Source organism: Drosophila simulans, chromosome 2R (assembly GCF_016746395.2).
Source record: "Drosophila simulans strain w501 chromosome 2R, Prin_Dsim_3.1, whole genome shotgun sequence".
In the NCBI taxonomy this organism is placed as follows: domain Eukaryota; kingdom Metazoa; phylum Arthropoda; class Insecta; order Diptera; family Drosophilidae; genus Drosophila; species Drosophila simulans.
Genome location: NC_052521.2, coordinates 8,062,540 through 8,082,126, shown reverse-complemented (window position 1 = coordinate 8,082,126; position 19,587 = coordinate 8,062,540). Strand labels below are relative to the sequence as shown.

General features: G+C 44.8%; 2 protein-coding genes across 3 annotated transcripts in view; both read left to right on the top strand.

The window, feature by feature from the left end:
* Positions 1-17,900, top strand: part of LOC6733902 — a 64,865-nt gene extending 46,965 nt beyond the window's left edge. For both annotated transcript variants that reach the window (XM_016182333.3, XM_016182332.3), the window contains 6 exons: positions 427-1,441; positions 1,538-3,028; positions 15,831-15,993; positions 16,055-16,323; positions 16,513-16,716; positions 16,773-17,900. In XM_016182333.3, the coding sequence (XP_016026945.1) occupies positions 521-1,441; positions 1,538-3,028; positions 15,831-15,993; positions 16,055-16,323; positions 16,513-16,716; positions 16,773-17,030 (3,306 nt within the window). In that variant the 5' untranslated portion in view covers positions 427-520 and the 3' untranslated portion in view covers positions 17,031-17,900. The remainder of the gene's footprint in view (positions 1-426; positions 1,442-1,537; positions 3,029-15,830; positions 15,994-16,054; positions 16,324-16,512; positions 16,717-16,772) is intronic.
* A 205-nt stretch (positions 17,901-18,105) lies between these two features.
* On the top strand, positions 18,106-19,349 carry LOC27206621 (CDK-activating kinase assembly factor MAT1). Its single transcript, XM_016182334.3, has one exon. It carries the CDS (start codon positions 18,251-18,253, stop codon positions 19,211-19,213), a length of 963 nt encoding a protein of 320 aa, XP_016026943.1. The 5' UTR covers positions 18,106-18,250; the 3' UTR covers positions 19,214-19,349.
* The last annotated feature ends 238 nt before the right edge of the window (positions 19,350-19,587 follow it).

Sequence of the window (19,587 nt, the reverse complement as noted above, 5' to 3'; positions counted from 1 at the left end):
ATGCCAGCTGCCAAAAAGGAAAATTCATATTCGGGCAAATTAAATCCGAAGGGAAAGCCCCGCACAATGCCCAATTCTAATCGGAATACAAAGCCCCGATTCGATTCCCTTTCGGCCAATTGCTATAAATCCAATAAATCGGAAAATGTAAATGCGGTTGCAGCTGCTGGCAATCGCATGAAATTCGTAGAGGTAGCAACCGCTTTTTTTGGGGGGTACATCTTGGCAAAAGGGTATATTGGTTTCATATAAATGTAACTTTGTGGCGAAAGTTCCAATTTAATGCTAGGCTTAACTTGTCAGATTCGCTTAAAAAGCTACTAGAACACTAAAATTATTAGGAATTCCTTTTTACTTATTCTAGTTTAATATATTATTTTAACTACCAAGTCACCAATACTTACAGACTTAATTCATTTCTAATAGGCCTTCGTCAACATGACGCTGCCGTCGCCAGCCACGGTTAAGCTGAGCACATCAATCGCCAGAAGCCCCCTGATCGAGCGCAATCTGGGCCAGAATGCGGCCACCAATGGCGATGCCATCGATGCAAGCGTCGACGGGTTTGCAGCCGACTGAAGTGCATCCGGTGCAACAGCTGCACTTGCATGCCACGCCCTCCAATCCTTCGGATATTCACCAGGATCGGAGTCCACACAACCATAACGCCAAACTGCCACCGCTGGAACTGCTGGTGGAGAACAAGATCAGCTACAGCAGCTACCAGCAGCACGCCAAGGACCTCAAGCACCAGAGCCACAATCAAAACCGATCCAAGAGAAGTTCCCTTAGCAGTCCCTCGTCCAGCGAGGATTGCGTTAGTGCTGCCAGGGCCAGTATCTTTGATGACGCCGCCGAGAACTTTGTGATCAATTTCCCCTCGGAGTCGGCCACCTCGCAGCATTTGCTGCCCTTGTCGGAGACTGTGCCCCTGCTCACCCACATCGAGGCCACGGTGGTGAATAAGCAGCGCTCCATAAGGCTGAACAAGAACAGTGCCTCGCTGATCTTCACCAAGAAGGAACTTAATCAGGGAACCAGGGAACATCATAATCAGCACAATAATCATCAGCACCAGCAGCAGCAACGGCGCCCGCACCACAGTAGTTTGTACGGAGTGGGCAGGAAGCCGACCAAGCACCTGCCGCCTACTAGAGGACAGCACCAGAGGCGCAGTCTACCTCTTAGCTACAACAACAATCTGGTGACCACCGCTCCATCAGTAGGAGGGGCAGGAGCTCCCGGTGGAGCAGCCAAACTTGTGCCGCTCAAGCAGCAGCATCAGCATCACGGAGCGGGCCACACGGCACCACCCACGGCGAACGTCGTTGTTGCCGGTGGAGCGGGAGCGGGAGCTCCGTCTGCCCGCAAGCAGCTCTCCTACTCCTGGTACGCGCCCGTCTACAGTGCGCTCGAGGAGGAGCTGGAGCAGGACTCGCGGGTGGGTGCACTCTTTGTTTTATACGTTACCCTTAACTGGTTTCAGTTCAGTTTAGTGTTATAGATCCACCAACTTATCCATTAAATTCATTCGCAGGACTCTTCGCCAATCCACAATCTGGCCAACACAAAGCAGCACCAGCGGTCCGCCAGCCAAAAGGCATCCACCGCCCTGCATGCCACGCCCCGCCAAGATCGCTCCCACGATTCCGCCGACGCCGAGACGGTTGCGCTGCTGGACACGCAGACGCGCAGCAAGATCATCATTTCCTCGGCGAATGGTGACGCTGGCGGAGCGGGGTCAGGAGGTGGATTCGGTGGAGGCGGCGGCGGAGGATCTGGAAACGGCAGGGTACTGGCAGCGAACGGAGGAGGAGATCTGGAGAGCTCGTTGGGACTGTCTGGTGGTGGGCAATTGCCACGAAAGCGTCGCATTGAGAACTTTCTCAAATCGCTGGTGGGACTCAAGGCGAGTAGCAGTCGCGGCGGAGGTGGTGGCAATGCTGGTGGGGGCGGGGCAGTACCAGATCGGGAACGTCCTGCCTCCCCAGAAATTCGGATCACCCGCACTCCATCCGAGCAGGATGTCGTGCTGCGAGATCCTTCTGGCCGACAGCTAGCCAACGGCCATGGTCGTGGCAGCCTGAGCATCAGCGGTTCGAGCAGCTCCTTGAATGTGGTCCAGCAGAAGATATGGCACATCATGCGACGCGAGGGTAGCGCCAGCAGCTTGCACCAGGAGAAGTCCCAGTCGATTGTCCAGTACACGGGACTGCGAAAGTGCGAAACGGTCCTAGCACTCACCCGTCAATCGCAATCGCATGGCCACGTTCACGGCTTGAGCCAGAGTCGAAGTCAGGGAAACTCCTTGGCGGTCCATGGCAGCGGGATCTTCAGCTCTGGTGGCGTGGAGCAGATCCGACCACTGAATCGCCTGCGGAACAGCGTGAACAGCATCAACGGCGTGGGTACCTGTTCGCGCTGCTCCAGTCTGTTATCCCTGGCTGCCTCCGGATCGCGTTACTCCCTATCGAATGGATTTGCGCCGCGACCAACTTCAGCCCTCAATCACCTAGAAGCTGGATGGGAGGATGATCAACGGCGCGTGCAGGAGCCGCATATCAACGTGAATGCCCAGATCAGACTGAGCGGTGGAGCAACTGCCAACTCGACCAGTCCCAGTCCGCCGTCCAATGTGACCACGGCCACACTGCACTCCAGTTCCGGCAATAATCTGAATCAGGAACCGCAGCAGTGCTCGTCGACGCCCGCCACCACGCCCACTGAGACACCTGGGAGCGGCGAATTGGGACCCTTCGGTACCAATCATGCATATCCACTGACCGTAAGCTCCCTGCTCTCCATGGCCAGTGCGAATCAAGCGGCGCAGGCATGCTGCGTTCGGGACGGGATTGCCCTAAAGCGACGAGAGATGCTGGCCTCCGCCGATGTCACGCCCTCGGTGGGCACCCCGGCCACGCCCACCACCGCTTTCCAGCGCTTCACCTGCAAGCTGTGCCTCATTGATGTGGAAGACGTGGGCGAGGCCATGGCGCTTCAGCAGTGCGGCTGCCAGTTTTGTATCGAGGTAAGTCCAGTTTTGTATTATAGAAGTTACAAATAATAGTTTTTAAACTGTAAAAACTATGTATATAGAGTATATATTTTCATATCGAAAGCAGAAGTTTCTCTCTTAAGCCAGAAAGCTATGCTAACTTCAAATACAATTTAATGTGGTATTACACAAATGGAATAGTTGGCCAACAGGGGATTATGCCTGATTGCATGTTCACTTTTCGGTTCAGCGAAATTTGTTCTAAAGCCCAGAAAAGGTGTTAAAAATATTGTTTGGTTAAAGCGAATAGAAAAGCCAAATGCCAGTTGTACAAACTCGACAGCGAATTTTCAACTGATACCAATTACCATTAAATATGAAAGGAGATGAACTTTTGGGCTTTGTTAGGCGATTCAAATATTTCAAACTTTGGCTTTGCTACGATTATTATGCGATATGCCTTAGATAAAATTGTGATTTTATTCGCCGGCAGCAGACATAAAATTGGTTTGGGAAAATTCCTCTAAGCCGCAGAAGGATTTCCTTGTGGTTTTCCCGCTCCCCATCCTATTGATTGCGCCCCCACTCACACATACACACGTACATACACAGCTGCATATGTTAGCTTTCTTATTAGGATATTTTCCTCCGTTTTCTCGCCCAGTTTTTCTCGGCTTTTCCTTTTTGCCAGGTGCACCAGCGGGGAAAATTGAAAAATGACGCACAGGCAGACGCAATATTTTGCAAGTGTTAGAAGCGAGCTGCTGGCTGGCAGCTTAACCCAAAGCTGAATGTTGGGCATAAATAATCAGAGAAGCCAAATGTATTTTCATATATTTGATAACTTTACGTTTAAAGATTAAGTTTGCACAAGCTGCAGTGTGTTGCTGTTTCAATTGTTGTATACATTCACACCATTTGGTCGGCTTAGTAAAGTTGTTTAGTTAGTAATAACTTGGAATTTTGTGGAATTTTGCTTAGAGGCTAGAGTTTAATTTCTGCAATAACGATTTTTTAATAGTCTAGCTATTAAGCAAAATAGCACAAGCACAGGGGATTAAGTTGTATGTACATGACATGTACATATATTCAATTACTTGCTTTTAACAATAAGCGATTCGATTTACGTATCGTATTTACTTTACTCTTGACACTTTAAAGACTGAAACTCCATACTTTTCTGGCCCTGAAGCTAACGATATTTTCCTGCATCAGCTTAAGGAAAATATTAAGCTGCATTTGCAAAGCTAATCCACATCATCAAATGCATCTGCATCAGCATCAACATCAGCCTCATTTATTCCCGCAATTTGCATGGCAATTTGCTGGAGCTGCGGAAATATGGAAGGAAGTAGTCAGCAAGGGGTTAAAGCTGCAAGGTGACTCATCTGAGATCCTGGCTAGCTGACTGGCTGGCTGGCTTGCTCAGCACTTCCTACCATTTTCGCCGCTTCAAAGTAATTTCAACAAAATTCGCTGCGTATCCTGGACGTCCTGTTCGTCCTGTTCGCCCTGCTTTCGCACTCACAAAAGCCGCATCCCCAGGCTCCGGGACTCCTGCTGCCTTTACTTTACTTTGCCATAAACAAATTGCATTTGTCTTGAGGGGGAATGGATGGGGGAGAGCCTGGCACAAATTGCATGGAGCATTTTAAATAATTAAGTAAATGATTGCGAAAGTGCAGCAGGAACAGAACACATTAAAGGCAAAAAGAATTTATATATTTAGCCGGCAGTGAATCTAATTTCATGTATCTGGTGCCGAGAATAATTCTTTCTTGAGCATAAATAAATTAGACGAAATTCACACGTAAGAAGTGCATATAAAGAAACTGAAAGAAAGAAGATGCACCGAGAGAAAAAGGTCAGATATCAAGTTCTGTAATAATTTGGTCTTAAATTGTATGGCCAACTTAACTAGAGCCTAAATAGAAAAAGGATTATAGTTATTTCCTGTGCCTTCTCAAAACTTTGTATTTTATGAAGTCATAAAAAGCCACTCGCTCCTGACTTTAGTTATTCATTTTTGCTAGTGCACTAAAAGGCTAAATAAACTTTCGGCAACACTAGACAAAGGCACTAAATAAGCGAGCTTCATTTTCTCGATTTTGTTGCTGCTCCTCTTGTTGCTCAACTTGTGTGCAGGTGAAATTTATTACACGCACACTCACCTGCACACCTGATGGAGGGACATGCCCGGCGGCAGGACGTGAGGACCACGCCCCCCGGCTCTGCTCACCCTGGATCCCGGTATCTTCCGGCTATACGTGTCTAATGGCTACAGATGTACTGCCATGTCTTCGTCGTGTCCTGGCCGAGGCCATTTGTCAACCTTAAACTAAACTGCTGCCAGGCAGCCAGTGGGAGTGCGGTTCCCAGTTTGTTTGCTCTTGTGGCTTCCCTTCTTTTTCCTTGTCTAAGCCGCAAATTATTGCCAAACATTGCTCATACGCAGTGGTGGGCGCATTCGCCTAATTGAAAACCAAACGAACGAAATTTCAATGCAAACAGTATTTTCATTTGTTTACTCAGTGCTCTTGTCTCTTCCCACAGCCACGTACCCGTCTCGCTCCATATAACATTTACGATTCACTGAGTTGACAAATTTTCCGCTCCTGGTATATTATATGCATAGGAATAAAAAAAAACAGAAGCAGCAGGAAAAATACCAGTCAGACATCAACAAAATGGCCAGAACAGCACAATCCTCGGCGAAAAAAAAATGTTATTCCACTATGAAACGCTATGTCGCTCTTATGCAGCATCATCATAATTCACGTTTAGTCTGGGGCGCATACACCCAAGGCAAATGGATGATAAATGCAATATAAATTGAGCTGAGTCGCTGTGCTCCTGGGGGAAAGATTCGCCAGAGATTCATATCTTTATTGGGTTTCGCTGGTAGCCTAGCATTTGTCGCCCCGCCATTAATTCGCTTCGCAGATGTGGGAAATTGAAGTGGATGTTTCGGATTTTATGATCCCTATAGATAAAATGGCAGTCTTATAACCAATTATCCCAATTCTCAGTTGAAGATTATATTTATATGTATAATCCATATATATTTTGGTATCTTTCCGTATATTTGTTTCATATTAGTTCGTTTTACTTGCTCATTAAGTACACCCTGTATGCCATACTTCGACATCCGTTTTCCACAATTTCTGCGGTGTGTGGTTGCCATTTTTTTCGCTGAACGCTCGTCGTGCTGTTCAAATATTTTGCAACTGGCTTGCTAAGAGCAAACTCTTCACGTGGCACTCATAGTTCTCATGGTTGCCCCAGCCAACCCATCCATCTGCATGTTACATCGCGGAGTCGGAGATGGGGCCAAAGTGGTGGAGGCGAGCTGCTCCTCCGCTGACTGCGCATGAAAAATGGCGACGCTTATTAAACATGCTCGAATGGACAGCAACGCATCCTGATGACGAGGGAGTGACGCTGGTGGAGCACTAAACTGGTTGAAATTTATGCGCCAGCGATGAGGTTTAAACTCTGCCATTTGATGTGCCACCAATGTGGAGCAGGGGTTAAAGTGGTAGGTTGTAGTGTGGATTTCTATGAGCATAGGTGTGTGCCATATCTCATTAGTGTGTGTAATAGATTTAGAACAAAAAAGGTCCTCGGACAGTGGGTCAGGTGATGTCGGGCAAAGGGAGCCAGACACAGACGTCGTCTGGCCTGAATTCCATGGCTCCTTTAGCGAATTTGAATGGCGAATCACGCACACATGTTAAAGATGCCACATTGGCCCCAAAGAAGCAATTATTGAATATTCATGTAATTGATGACTACTTTACTAGGAAGAAATTACATATTTTTAAAATATTTCTGACATGTTTGTGGTTTCCATTACAGTGATCGTGTGTCACGTGCATTGAAAGCCCTTTTCCTTGGGTTTGAGGGCGCCTTCTATTTGTTTAACTCACATTTCGTTTCTGCAGAGAAAGAGCCTCATTTTGCAATTTGTTTGTTGCTGTGTGGTGGAGCTCCTTTCATTACCGGATGCTGCAGGACTCTCTCATTCTCTGTTTCGGTTTCCTTTTTGTGTTAATTGAGCTGCTCGGCTGCTGTTCCTGCTGCCTTTTCCGATGGCCACAAGCTGAAAAGTAAATTAACACGGAAAAAGCCAGCCTGAAACAGGAACAGCCACCTGACTGTACCATAAACGCTGCGTATACGTTATATGTGCTATATATGCTATATGCGCTATATAGCGCACATGTATGAATGGAATTTACACAGAAGTGGCTGGGATGGGGGGAACCACCGTCTGCGGTGGTGCTGCACGAGGTTGGAGCATTCAAAGGGAAAAGCCAAGCGAAACAACACGCGAGCAATTAAAATGCTCGACAACAAATTGCTATCAAGTACTCAAAATTCAAAAGGGAAGATGAGGCCAAAAAAAAAAGGGAGAGGGTACGCGTTAAGTGTGAACGAACGAGTAAAAAATAAAGCAGCAATTTGAGTGAAACTTGATTAAAGCTCTTTTGAAATTAAAGTAAATTTCCTAGATCTACACTTGACGTGGTGGCTCAATTCAAATCTCTCGAAGGACAAACCCCATGAACAGGATCAAACTTTATTGTCCTTGGCCGCCCTTAATTTCGCATTTGATTTGGGAATTTATGAGAAACAAGGAATGAAATGATTTCATTTAGATTTACTCCCGACAGAAATTGGCGCCCCATTGTTCAGACTTTTCCCATAACCCGCAGCCCACGCCATGTTGGGGTATCCCACTGAAAAGCCAGTGAAAATTTATGACTGCCAGCGAAGAAGACTGGCTCAAACGAAGACATTCGCCACGGGAAAGTGGGGCCAAAGATACGCTGGGGTCTCGCCTTGTAATTGCAGTCAACATTTTAGCATTTTGAAGCAAAGCGAGAAAACAAATAAAAATAAAAAAAGCAAAGGGGAGCACGTGACTGGCATGAAAGCGGATGTGGGGGGTGACCTCTAACCCCTCGGTCCGCTGCATGCCAACCACACCCCCTTTTTCTCGCTCTGTATCTGTCAAAACAAGAAAAAAGACTTGTAAAATGTAAATGTTTATGGCTGGAGAGGCGCGCGAAAAGAGCTCTTGAAATGGGCTGTAACTATGGTTGAAATGAGTGGATGGAGTGGTTCCCCTGCACTGGAAAATATTCTAAAGTGTAATAATAACATAACTTTTTCTATAAGCAAAATGTCACATAGATTTCTTGGTAGTCGTTATAATAACCTATGACATATATTATCCCCTCTTCTGAATCCTGAATCCTGATCCATTTTTAAGCCATTTTTTCTGGTCTTCAAAATCAATTGAAAAATAAGGATCAATAAGTATCCTTATGCAATTTGTCTGAGTGCAAAAGTTTCGCCCTTTTAGTTTTGGTTATGAACTTGTTGACGTTTGGATGCCGCTCTCCGCCGAAATGCAAAAGCACTCTTGGGAGGCGAAAGAGCGGCGAAGAGTCGGCGAAAGCAATTTCCGGGCGGGTCAGCCATTTTCTCCGCCCAGCGCGTCATTTCCGGTTTCTCAGTTTCCATCAGTCGTTGCTCTGCTCTGTGAGCGCGTTTCTCTGGGCCAAAAATTAAAGCTTACTTGGACCGCAAGCATTAGGCTAACGTGTGGAAAATTGGCCAAATCCGTTTGAGAATTTGGAGCCTTACTTTTTTGCTTTTTTCACTTTCTTTGCTTTTCTTTTGTTTATGTTGCTGTACTCATTTGGTATGCAAATGTGTGCGCCAATAATGAATTGTTTCTCTTTTCCGCTGACTGGGGGGAGATAAATTGAAATTGGAATTTCGGGCTCGTAGCAAATTGGCTGGCAAATGTTTGCTTGCTCTTTGTTCAGCTTGTCGAGCGATTAATGCAGCAAATTGGCAGTGAAATTGCGGCCCAGCCGAGGGTCAAGGGTCACTCCTGTCCACACCACTTGTGTCCTGTCGCATTCCTCTTTTGTATGAGTGTGTGTATCAGCTCGGCCCGAAACGGAAGTGTTGGCTTTATCGCTGCGGAAGTGGACAGCTGCATTGGTCGGTCGGGTGGGCAAAATGCAGTCGTCGCTCCTTGTAATCGCCGGTCAGCTTAGATTGCTCAATTGCGAATGGCCGGTTCGGCCAGGCATTCTGGCTAAAAGCCATCCGGGCGGGCCCAAATGCTTTGGCCACTTAATGAGTGGCCTGTGGTCGCTGGCACTCGCAGTCATTTGCGTATGGCAGTTGGCCAGTCCAACGGGCTTTAAACTGCCGTGATTGCTGCATGGATTTGTTTCGAGGAAAATGATGAAGTCAAGTTCGATCTGAAACTGTTTTGAATTGCCTTGAACTTTGTAAATGTACTTTTTCCATTTCCATCGACTTTGAACTCAATTATGACATTCGGCTGAAATGTTATTGACTTGTTATTGTAGGAAGTCAGAAACTAACTTTGATTTTAGTGATTAGTTTTCCTTTGCTCGTATATGGTCAAAGGAAACCATTTTATTATTTAATGGCTTTTACTTAAAGTCTAAAGAAAACATACTTGTTATTTTCTTTTATTTAAAGAGACTGCCTTGGAAATATATATAATCGAATGAGGTCAGAGGCTGCAAAAATATTAAATCTGAAAATATAAGCACCAATTTCAACTAAATATCATGTCTCTCATAAAGTCATGTTCAACCAAAGTTACTCCCACTGCAACTGTTGTTTAAAAGTCAGGGTATATCATGATAGATATGTCGGGAAGTCACTTGCGATGTTTGTTTTGTGGATATGTCGGTAGTTTAACCTTTGGTGGCCTAGTTGACCCGAATGCTGACGTTGCCGCAGGCTCTGATTGGAACTGAAATTCCGCTGACCGGGCTTAAACAAAATGTAGCAAGGAACGTGGGCATTGTAGTTGGGCGGAATGGTTTGTGGTATCTGGCTGGCATTGTATTACAGGCTCTTTGGGCCAACAAGATGCCGAAACTCTTGGGTCTTGTGTCTGTGATGCCATAAAGGCATTGGTTTATCAGCTGAATTCCAGCATTCGGAACTGCAATACCCGAAACTTGTACAAGGATATTCATACTGCTGCCTCATATTTGATGACAAGCAGCACAGTTTGCTTTCTGCTCTGGCGAAACAAGTTGCAAACAAGCTGAAAACTTTGCCCCTCGGCTGTGGAAACGCAACAAAAGTTGCTCCTCGAATGGAAACCGCTACTGCAACTGCTACTTGCCATTTTCTTTACGACTTCTTTCAATATTTATACATACTTTTTGTTGCCCTGGATGCTGCTGTTCGGTATTTTATAGTGGGACAGCCAAAAGTTTAGACTTTGTCGAATCTAACTGAAAAATGCAGTAGGATTTTCCACCCTCGTCCTAGCGGGAGATCTGTGCAAATAGAGCGCTTTCCCCCAGAGCGGTACAATGTAACTGCAAGGATGTGGAAATATATATCATTTACACCACTCAGATATTTGACTTTCGCACTCCGTTCGCCGAAATTGAAAAACTTTTGCCGGCATTTGCTGGCATTTGTGCAAGTGCAAGTGTGAATTGCGTTATTCAGCTTCCCTTCTTTCATTTTTAATTGACTAACTTGACTAAGGAGGGTGCCAAACTTCGTTGCGATGTGAAAATAAAAAATAAAAAAACGGGGAGAGCATACGCGCTGTCAAATTGAATTTTGATTCAATTTGCGATGACATCAGCGCCTTCAACGTTGCCAAATTGCATTTACACATTTTACACGTGGCTGCCGTTGCAGCAGCATATTTTCCTCATTTCGCGAGATGTCAAAAAAACGCGTTCACCTGTGAATTTGAATTATTTACGAAAGGCGTCGAGTGCGCCATATAAATTTGGAAACTCGCAGGATCCCAGGATATGCAATTCCATTCGAGGTGGCAAATCAATACGTGACTAGTTCACATTTTACTGCTCTTTTGGATTGAAAAACAGCATCAAAACAGCATCTGCTATTTAAATTCTTAAATTATGTTTGAAAATATAACAAAATAAATACTCTCTAGGATGTAAACTTTTGCCATTGACCATCTATTACAACAACTGAATGCATTTCTCAAGTGCCACCCATCCATGAGTTGAATATATTTTTTATAAATTTGCCATGAACATATACTCAACAGATTACGATAAAACTGAAGTTTTCATTATAAAAGTAATAGAAACCATTTGAAGTAACAACTAGACGGATTTGCAATCAAGCATGCAGTTCATACTTGAATAGTACCAATTATTTGTATTTCTACTTAAATTCCGTATGCATCGATACATTTCTTGCTTGAAAACAATATACAAATTGTATACTGTTCAGTAGCATTCGAGTATATGATTCAATCATGCAAAATGTGTAAAACTAAAAATGCCTGCTCTCATTCGAATCGAATTTCCATTCAGATGAAGTGGTTTCCATTCGCATTTGGAGACTGTAAATTAATTCAACAGCACGATTGGAATTGAAATTAAATGGCCATCCAATATCGGCCATGCAAACCAGTGGCCATCAAGTAATGTGGCGTGTTAAAAGCGCTTAAAAGAATTCCAAAACTCTTGATGTTTGCCGTGCCTGACAGCTGCAGATAAAATGTGCTGCTGCTGGAAAATCAGTCTATTAAAAGCCATCAAATTCATTTTGTCGACTGGCCGGTCAGCAGAGCAATCACAAATTGCATTTAAATAAGCCAGTGGAATTTGTATTTTGTGTCTAGACCGGAAATGAAAAACGTTTTTGCCTGTGCCACCGTTGACACCAGGTGTTTTCAGCCATGTATCGAGTTTTTCAGTAATTCCATAGAAGTATTTTCTACGAAATGAAACATAAACTTGCCCAAATTCCCTATTCCCGCTCTCAAGTTCTTAGCATAATTTAAATCATTTTTTTAGCCGCAAAAATAGACCGAAAAGGAGATGGAAAAAGACTTAACAAAATCCGCTTAACTGAGACGTCGGGCTTGAATTTAAACTCTTGTCTCCTCAGTTCTTTTCCCCTTTTATTTTGTGCGTTATCAAAATAGTTGCTGGCATTATCAGGGTGGAGTCGTGGCCGGAGCGTTTCCAATCAATTGAAATTCAATGCTCCAGTGCAAAGGGGAGCGGAAACGGAAGTGGAACTTTGGACATGCAATTTAAATTCAATTTTACACACAAACAGCGCAGCAAGGGTGCCAAAAAGGAGCAGGTGGATATGCAGGATCTCAGTTCGGTTGTGAGCTGGCTGCCAGCCTGCTTTTATGACGATTTCCAATACAAATGGGTTTCATTCGATTTGCCCAGGACGTGTCCCAGCAATGCGGGGACAGCTCAGGGTCAGGGGTGAGCCATGCCATTACTTATGGCAATCGTTGGGAGGTCTAAAAATGGCTGCTATTTCTGGATTATAGGGTATCAAGTATCTGATTTTCCCATCAATCAATGGGAGGTTCTTGATCATGGAAACCAGTAGGATAAACACTATCTTTGTTGAATGCAAGGAACTTTAACCTTCTTACAAAGCTATCTTATTATTTTTTAATACATCTCTTATAGAGCATCTAGCATTCGTCAGGACCCCCGAGTTCGGTCAACTGTCACTGCTGTCCTCTTTCTATCTGTACGACTATCTTTATATCCGCTGCTGCCCCTGTCGCTTGTTGCGCTTGCATTTCAATTGACAGGACCATCATTAAATTTCCAATGTTTATCCCCCTTGCCGCATGCTGAATTCTAAAAACAAACCCCATATATACTGCACACTATGCACGCCCACTTCCTGCGTTTCCTGTCACACAAACACTCGCAATATTATGTCGCAAACCAGGCAGAACAACAAGTTTACTGCTAAGCGGATTGGGTTACTACCCGCGTCTAATATCCTGGACGCTGACAATGTTGTCCTGCTCCTTTGTGATGGGATTGACTTAATGCCAACTTGGCAACTTGGCTGCAAACTATAAATAGATCACACCACACATCTGACGTTGATTCAAGACGCTGCCGACCCAGCTACACTGCGCGAACACATAATTCTACATAAGTCTTGTTGTAGATGTTTAAGTTATAGTGGGTAGATCAGAGTTAATGTATAATATATGACTATATCTACAGTTTAAAGCGTTTACTACCTAATCAAATCAGCGACTCGTTTAATGAGTTATTTATTTCTGTGCATCCGTGGCTAATTGGCATTCAACACGTCCCCCGCCCCGCTGGCCGTGTAAATCAGGCTAATTAAATCAGAATGCGGCATTAAAAGTTTATGGTGGCTGTGGACCAGGACAGCAGAACATTAATGTAATCATTTGCCATAAATTTGCATTTATGACGCGTCTTGTGCACGTTGTCATAGCAATTCATTCGCCGGTCAGCGATCCTGTCATCTCGTAGGACGTGGGACGCAGGACGCAGGACTCCGCCAAGGACAAGCTGCCATATTAATTAAAGAGTCGCTGCTAATGAGTTAGATTAAAGCTGGCAGATGCGCGGCTTTTCCGGAGCCAGTTGCTCGCTTTCATTCCGGGCGAGCGTGCGTGTAATTGGCAATATCTGCTGGCCAGGATTACATGGGATTTTGTGTGTGTGTGTGTTTAAGGTCGTCGGTTTTGGCTCTGCGACATTCATTAAGCACTTTATGCACGATGTCTTTCCAATTTAATGCAATTTCGCGGCGACGCGCAGAAAAGTATGCTACAAATGGCGTTCGTTTGGCAAAAACGAAGGCTATTAATTTAATAATCCATTTATTATGTGGTATAAAAACATTTTCTAATTTGAATTCGTAATTGATTTGGGCAATTCATTGTTTACTTTTTAGTGGACTGAAAGATATTCACTAAACAATTGTCCTTTAAGGAATATAATCTAATCACATTTCATTGTGAACTGATATACTGATAGAAGTACTTTTCCATTTTGTTTTCTTTATAATTTTTTCCAGCCAATGCTTTCCTTTGATTGAGTAGCTTCGAAGCGTAAATAATTTAAAACGAAACTTCTGCACTCAAAAGAGAAAATCCTTAGACAAAGTAAACAAAAATCAGACGTTTCATTTGAACATTCCATTCTGCCCGAAATGAGAGCCAAAGGGAGAAAAGAGCAGTTCAAGGAGAATATAAACAGCAGCCATATATCAGAATTATTCAGCAATAACTATGGAAATGTTTATACCGAGTCATCTGTCTTTTCCTGCGAGCTGCAGCTGATAAAATAAAATAAATTCGCATATTAAATGCGAACTTTCTGTGTACGTACGTTCCTTCCGCCCTCCGCAGCCCTCCTTATTTCATGTCCCTGAACATTCGCCAACTGACATTATTAATACTAATTTATACACAAGCCCTGTTTGTAATCTTGTTGCGGCAGTTGGCTTTTTAAATGGCCTACCCAATTGTGGGCCACAAAGGTTGCCATGGGCTGCCTGCCCGAATGCTCAAAATTTGTCTTTTCAATTGTGCTGCTGGTCTCATAAATGTTTTATGTGGTCATAGCCAACAACAGTTTCCCATCTGTCACTTGGGCCGCTCTGTGAAGCGATGCGAAATGAAATTCTTTGGTATTGATTTTCAAGAATTTAATTAAGCCCTTTCGCCGCCCGACGTATTATCAATAAATTTGTGTGCCAAAGCCATAATCCCCGCCCGTATTTGTAGTCCCGATAAATCGAAAAGTACACAGAGTGTGGTCCACAAAGGAACGCCGGGATGTGCCAGTAGCATTCGGCTGCACCACAATCCAGGCTGCAGGCCACTAAATTGTGGGACCAGCTGGCAAACGGCCATCTGGCCAAACGGTATCATCATGACGCCCCCACTTTCCACGTTCCACCTTCCACTACCCAGTAGCCAGTTCCCTTTTACCGCGCATCGCAAATCCGGAGGCTGTGGCTGCTGTGGCCCGACTGACTGATGACCAGGTGAAGCCTTCAACACTGGGATTAAGCGGAGCTGGGTGGGGAATAGTGTGCACTTTGAAAAATAGTTTGCACTGCAAACGTTTAAGGAATAGCTTTTACTAAAATTAGAAAGTTCTTTGAAAATTCTTTTCAAAATTCGCAGATGAACTGCAAATGAAAAATACGACCATAAAGAACTTCTATTTACATTCCATAACCAACTTGCGAAAGTTAAACATCCAAATTGTGTGGCTCAACCCTTTAGAAATGCAATAATTTCCAATTCGCTTATATGCACACAAATTTCGCAAAGTGCTTTATGCAGTTGCTTTAATGAAAACTTTCATTTGAGCGGAATATCTAGTTTCATTATTGCAGCTAGCAAACAGAAAGTTGCCAGTAGCCCAAATTCGAGGCAGAGCTGTCCAGAGAAAGGAGAAATTCACTTTTAATTATTTACGGCTAAACAGAAAGTTGGCCAAAAGGAGGGGAGTTGGCCTGGCCGCAGGAGACACTTTTTTGTGCTACCGACTCGGAAACTTTTCTCCAGAAGCGTTTTTGCCCGGCTTTCATTTGCTGCTGGCGGGGCTGAAAAGGGAAAATATGGTTGGTGTCGAAGCATTTGAGTATTTCCTTTGGTTCCGTTTGCAATTCCATTACTTTAATGTGCCATGGAGGAAGGGAAAACTTTTAAATCTTTATTTATAAAAGCTTCCGCACAGGCGGCAACTTTTGTGTGCGAGTGAAAATGAAATAATTCCGACAGCCGCAGCCTTGTGGTGGGCCATGCGGTTTTCCTGGCCGAAACTATGCCAGCCAAACTTGCTAAATGCCCTGACAAACTTTTCCCTTGCCAAAAAGTGCGGGAGTGAGCTAGAACTCACATATATGTATATCAAGATATATGTTCCCGGCTTAGGTGCGATTAGGCTTAAGACGTGCAAATTGTTTGGCTAATTCATCGCCCGCTTCTATTTACTTGCAGTGCATGCGTGCCTACGTGGAGTTCGAGATTTCCGAGGGCGCATACGAGATCTCCTGTCCGGATGCCACGTGCCCGGCCGAGGGTGCCATTTCCCTGCCCGAGATAGCGAACCTAACCACAACGAATCTGATGAAGAAGCACCATCGGTATCGCCTAAATCGAGGTGAGTCCTTGCCTAAGAGATTGCTATAAAGGTCTTTCACTAATGTTGCACATTCATTTAGAAATCGAATTGGACAAGACGCGCACCTGGTGTCCACGAGCTGGCTGCGAGACCATCTGCACGGTGGGTGCAGCAGCACAGCCCGGCCAGTCCAGCGCCATTTGCCAAATGGACGAGTCGCCGTCGACCTCGCAGAGCTACAGTCCACAGCAGGAGGCGGCCGGAAACGGAAGCACAGGTGCCGCGGCCGGAAACGGAGCTCCCGTGCTCTCGGTGTCCGTTCACTGTCCCTCCTGCAAGGACGAATTCTGCGGCCTCTGCAAAAAGGCGGTAAGTGTGTGGCATTGTTTTTGTTTCCTGTCATAAATTAATTATTTGATAAAAAATTCTTAAATTCCTAAAATGAATATTCTATGTTTTGATTAGTGCAATCATTCGGTTCTGTAACATTTCTTTAGCTTTAGTTTTATATAATTATTAGTGGTTTGTAGTTTACAATGATTTCTCTCCTTTTTGCAGTACCATCCGAACATAAGCTGCGAGGAGTTTGGACGGCGCCTGATTGCCGATGGCCAGGACGACATTGGCATACCGTTCGACAACGAACTGATCAAGTGCTGCCCCATGTGCGCCGTGCCCATCGAAAAGGACGAGGGCTGCGCCCAGATGATGTGCAAGCGCTGCAAGCACGTCTTCTGCTGGTACTGCCTGGCCAGTTTGGATGTAAGTCCCTAGATCTTACATGTCTAGAATATTTCATCTAATTTGTATTCCTGCAGGATGACTTCCTGCTGCGCCACTACGACAAGGGACCGTGCAAGAACAAGCTGGGGCACTCGCGGGCCTCGGTGGTCTGGCATCGTGCCCAAGTGATCGGGATCTTCGCCGGCTTTGGCATTCTGCTGCTGGTGGCCTCGCCGCTACTGCTCTTGGCTGCTCCTTGCATCATCTGCTGCAAGTGCAGAGGGTGCACCGGCTCCAAGATCGACGAGGTGGACGCCGAACTGGAGGAGGAGGTCACTGCGCTGCAGGGCTAGGTGGCTGGATCTCCACGCATCCCCATCCATACACGACATAGGCTGCAGCCTGTAAATGCAGCTGCTGTAATTACTGGTAGTTTCTATTGTTAATGACGACAGCTTACGTACATTTATTTTAGTTATTACAATTATAATTGTATATGTGTTAACTAAATTGTGATATTTACAGTGATTCGATTTCTAATTGAATCGACAAATTTGTTGAGAACCTATACAAAGACAAGACGCCTTCGATTCTTTTTAGGTTCTGTCTCTACATATATTCTTTCCTCCCCTAACCACACCTTTGAATATATATTCGACTAAATCAATCTGTATAAATCGAGTAGGTCCTCTTCCTAGCGCATAAGTTAGTCTAAATATATTAGGAGTACGCCTCGTATTGCAACAGTGCTTTTATAACGCACCCACCCAAACAAAATCGCCCCACTCACCACTCAATCCTTCTCTCAAGTATTACGCATGCAACTAACACCCAAAATTGATGGGTCACTTTGATCAACTGCTTGGCAATGCTTTTATCTACGCAAACAAATATATACTGCATATAAAGGAGGTGTATATGATGTCACTACTACTGTTTATTGAATGTATTTAATTGTAAACTTTACTACGCAGCTAAAACAAATGTATATCAAATCGCTGCTCTCGGGTCGCTTGCCTAAAGGCTGGCAGGTGCACCTAGCTGGGGATGATTTGGTTAATGTAAATTATTGAATTATTTAATGCATATACACTCAGAACACATATATCAAAATACGTATGACATAAAAGTGCGTGTATCTTTAAAGAAAACATATTTAAACTTTACTCTTAATGTGAACAACTACCGCGTATGCTGTTTGAAATAAAAATGTTAAAAGAAAACTGTGCAATTGGCTTTTATTAATTACTGGGTTATTTACTGGCTTCAAAATACAGGGTTTATGATTCCGTATGCTTAAGCATTCATTTTAAGTTTTAAATTTTTAAGCTTGTAACGGCTATTTTTAAACATACATAAAGTATGGCAGCGCTGTGTTTGGCAGCTGAGTGGTTCGTGTATGTGCTAGATGTGAGCTAAATTTATGAAGCGTTATCGCTAACAAGACATTCCGGGCTAGCCATGGTCACATTAGGGAACGCATCAAATAATAATTTATCGAAAACATTGGCCGGCAAAGTTTTTATTTACGGATTTTAGCAGCAAAGAGGAGGACAGGTAAACCGGCGACACGATGGACGACCAGGCGTGCCCGCGGTGCAAGACCACCAAATACCGGAATCCATCGCTCAAGCTGATGGTCAACGTTTGCGGCCACACACTATGCGAATCCTGCGTGGACTTGCTGTTCCTCAAAGGATCCGGCGCCTGTCCAGAATGCATGGTGCCCCTGCGGCGCAACAACTTCCGCGTGCAGCTATTTGAGGACCCAATGGTGGAGAAGGAGGTGGACATTCGTAGGCGAATTCTGCGCGACTACAATAAACGCGAGGAGGACTTTGCCTCCCTGGCGGAGTACAATGACTATCTGGAGGAGATCGAGGACATTGTGTACAATCTGTGCAACAACATCGAGATAATCGAGACAAACAAGCGTATTGAGGCCTACAAGCGGGATAACCGTGAGGTCATTCAGCGGAATAAAACCCGCGTGGGGCGCGATGAGTACGCGTTGGAGGAGATGCTTGAGCTGGAGAAAGTTCAGGAGGAGGCGCGTAGGAAGGAGCTAGAGGAACTGGAGAACGAGCACAAGAAGAAGAAGGCACGCGACAAGCAGGCGCTGATCGAGGAGCTGATGTACAGCGGCAAGGATGCCGCCCAAATTGTCACCGAGTTCGCCGAAAAAGCGGAAAAGCAGCGTGAGGAGGAGAAACAGCTGCCACCGCCGAAGCCTGCCAACGAGTTCTCCACGGGCATCAAGTTCGGACAGACAGCCGATCCCAGCCTGCTGCCCGTTCCCAAATCGGAGGAGGGTCCACTTTTCGTGTACGAGCCACTTGTTCCTTTCAGTGAGGGACCTACCATGCCGCCAACAAGTGAGATCGTGTCCAGGGGCTATATTGCCCACATACGAGCTGAAACACCGCAGGAGAATGCCGGCGGATTCACATCCGCTCTGGCTTGTGAACGGGCGCTTCAGGAGGCGCTGCAGGGACTCTACTATACGGCTACAACGGGTGTGGTTTCTGCCACCTAGCTCTCCAAAAAATATCCTTTAATGGTCGCACAACCAGAGCACTGAACGCTTAATTTTGTTGAACAAATGTGTCCTATACGAATCCATTCAGTTAACTCGTAACTTAATATATGTTAAATAAATAAATGCTATATCCGACGTTATAGATATTATTTATTCAAAAATGGATTGTTGTTGGCTACATAGATGATCAGATGTCAGTGGGCTACACAGGAAAATCAATCCTCAATCCTTACTTCGTATTCAAAGTAACATGTCTTTATTTCTAGAGAAAGTTGTCTAAATCATTTTGATAATTATAGAATAAGAAAAGCTTCCTGAAATGAACCAACCTCCCAATGACAGTTCCCTTTCGCCTGTAGTATCCTAAACGT

What these genes read in the sequence shown, in the direction of transcription:
- LOC27206621 (XM_016182334.3), top strand. Translation starts at nt 18,251, where the DNA reads ATGGACGACCAGGCGTGCCCGCGGTGCAAGACCACCAAATACCGGAAT.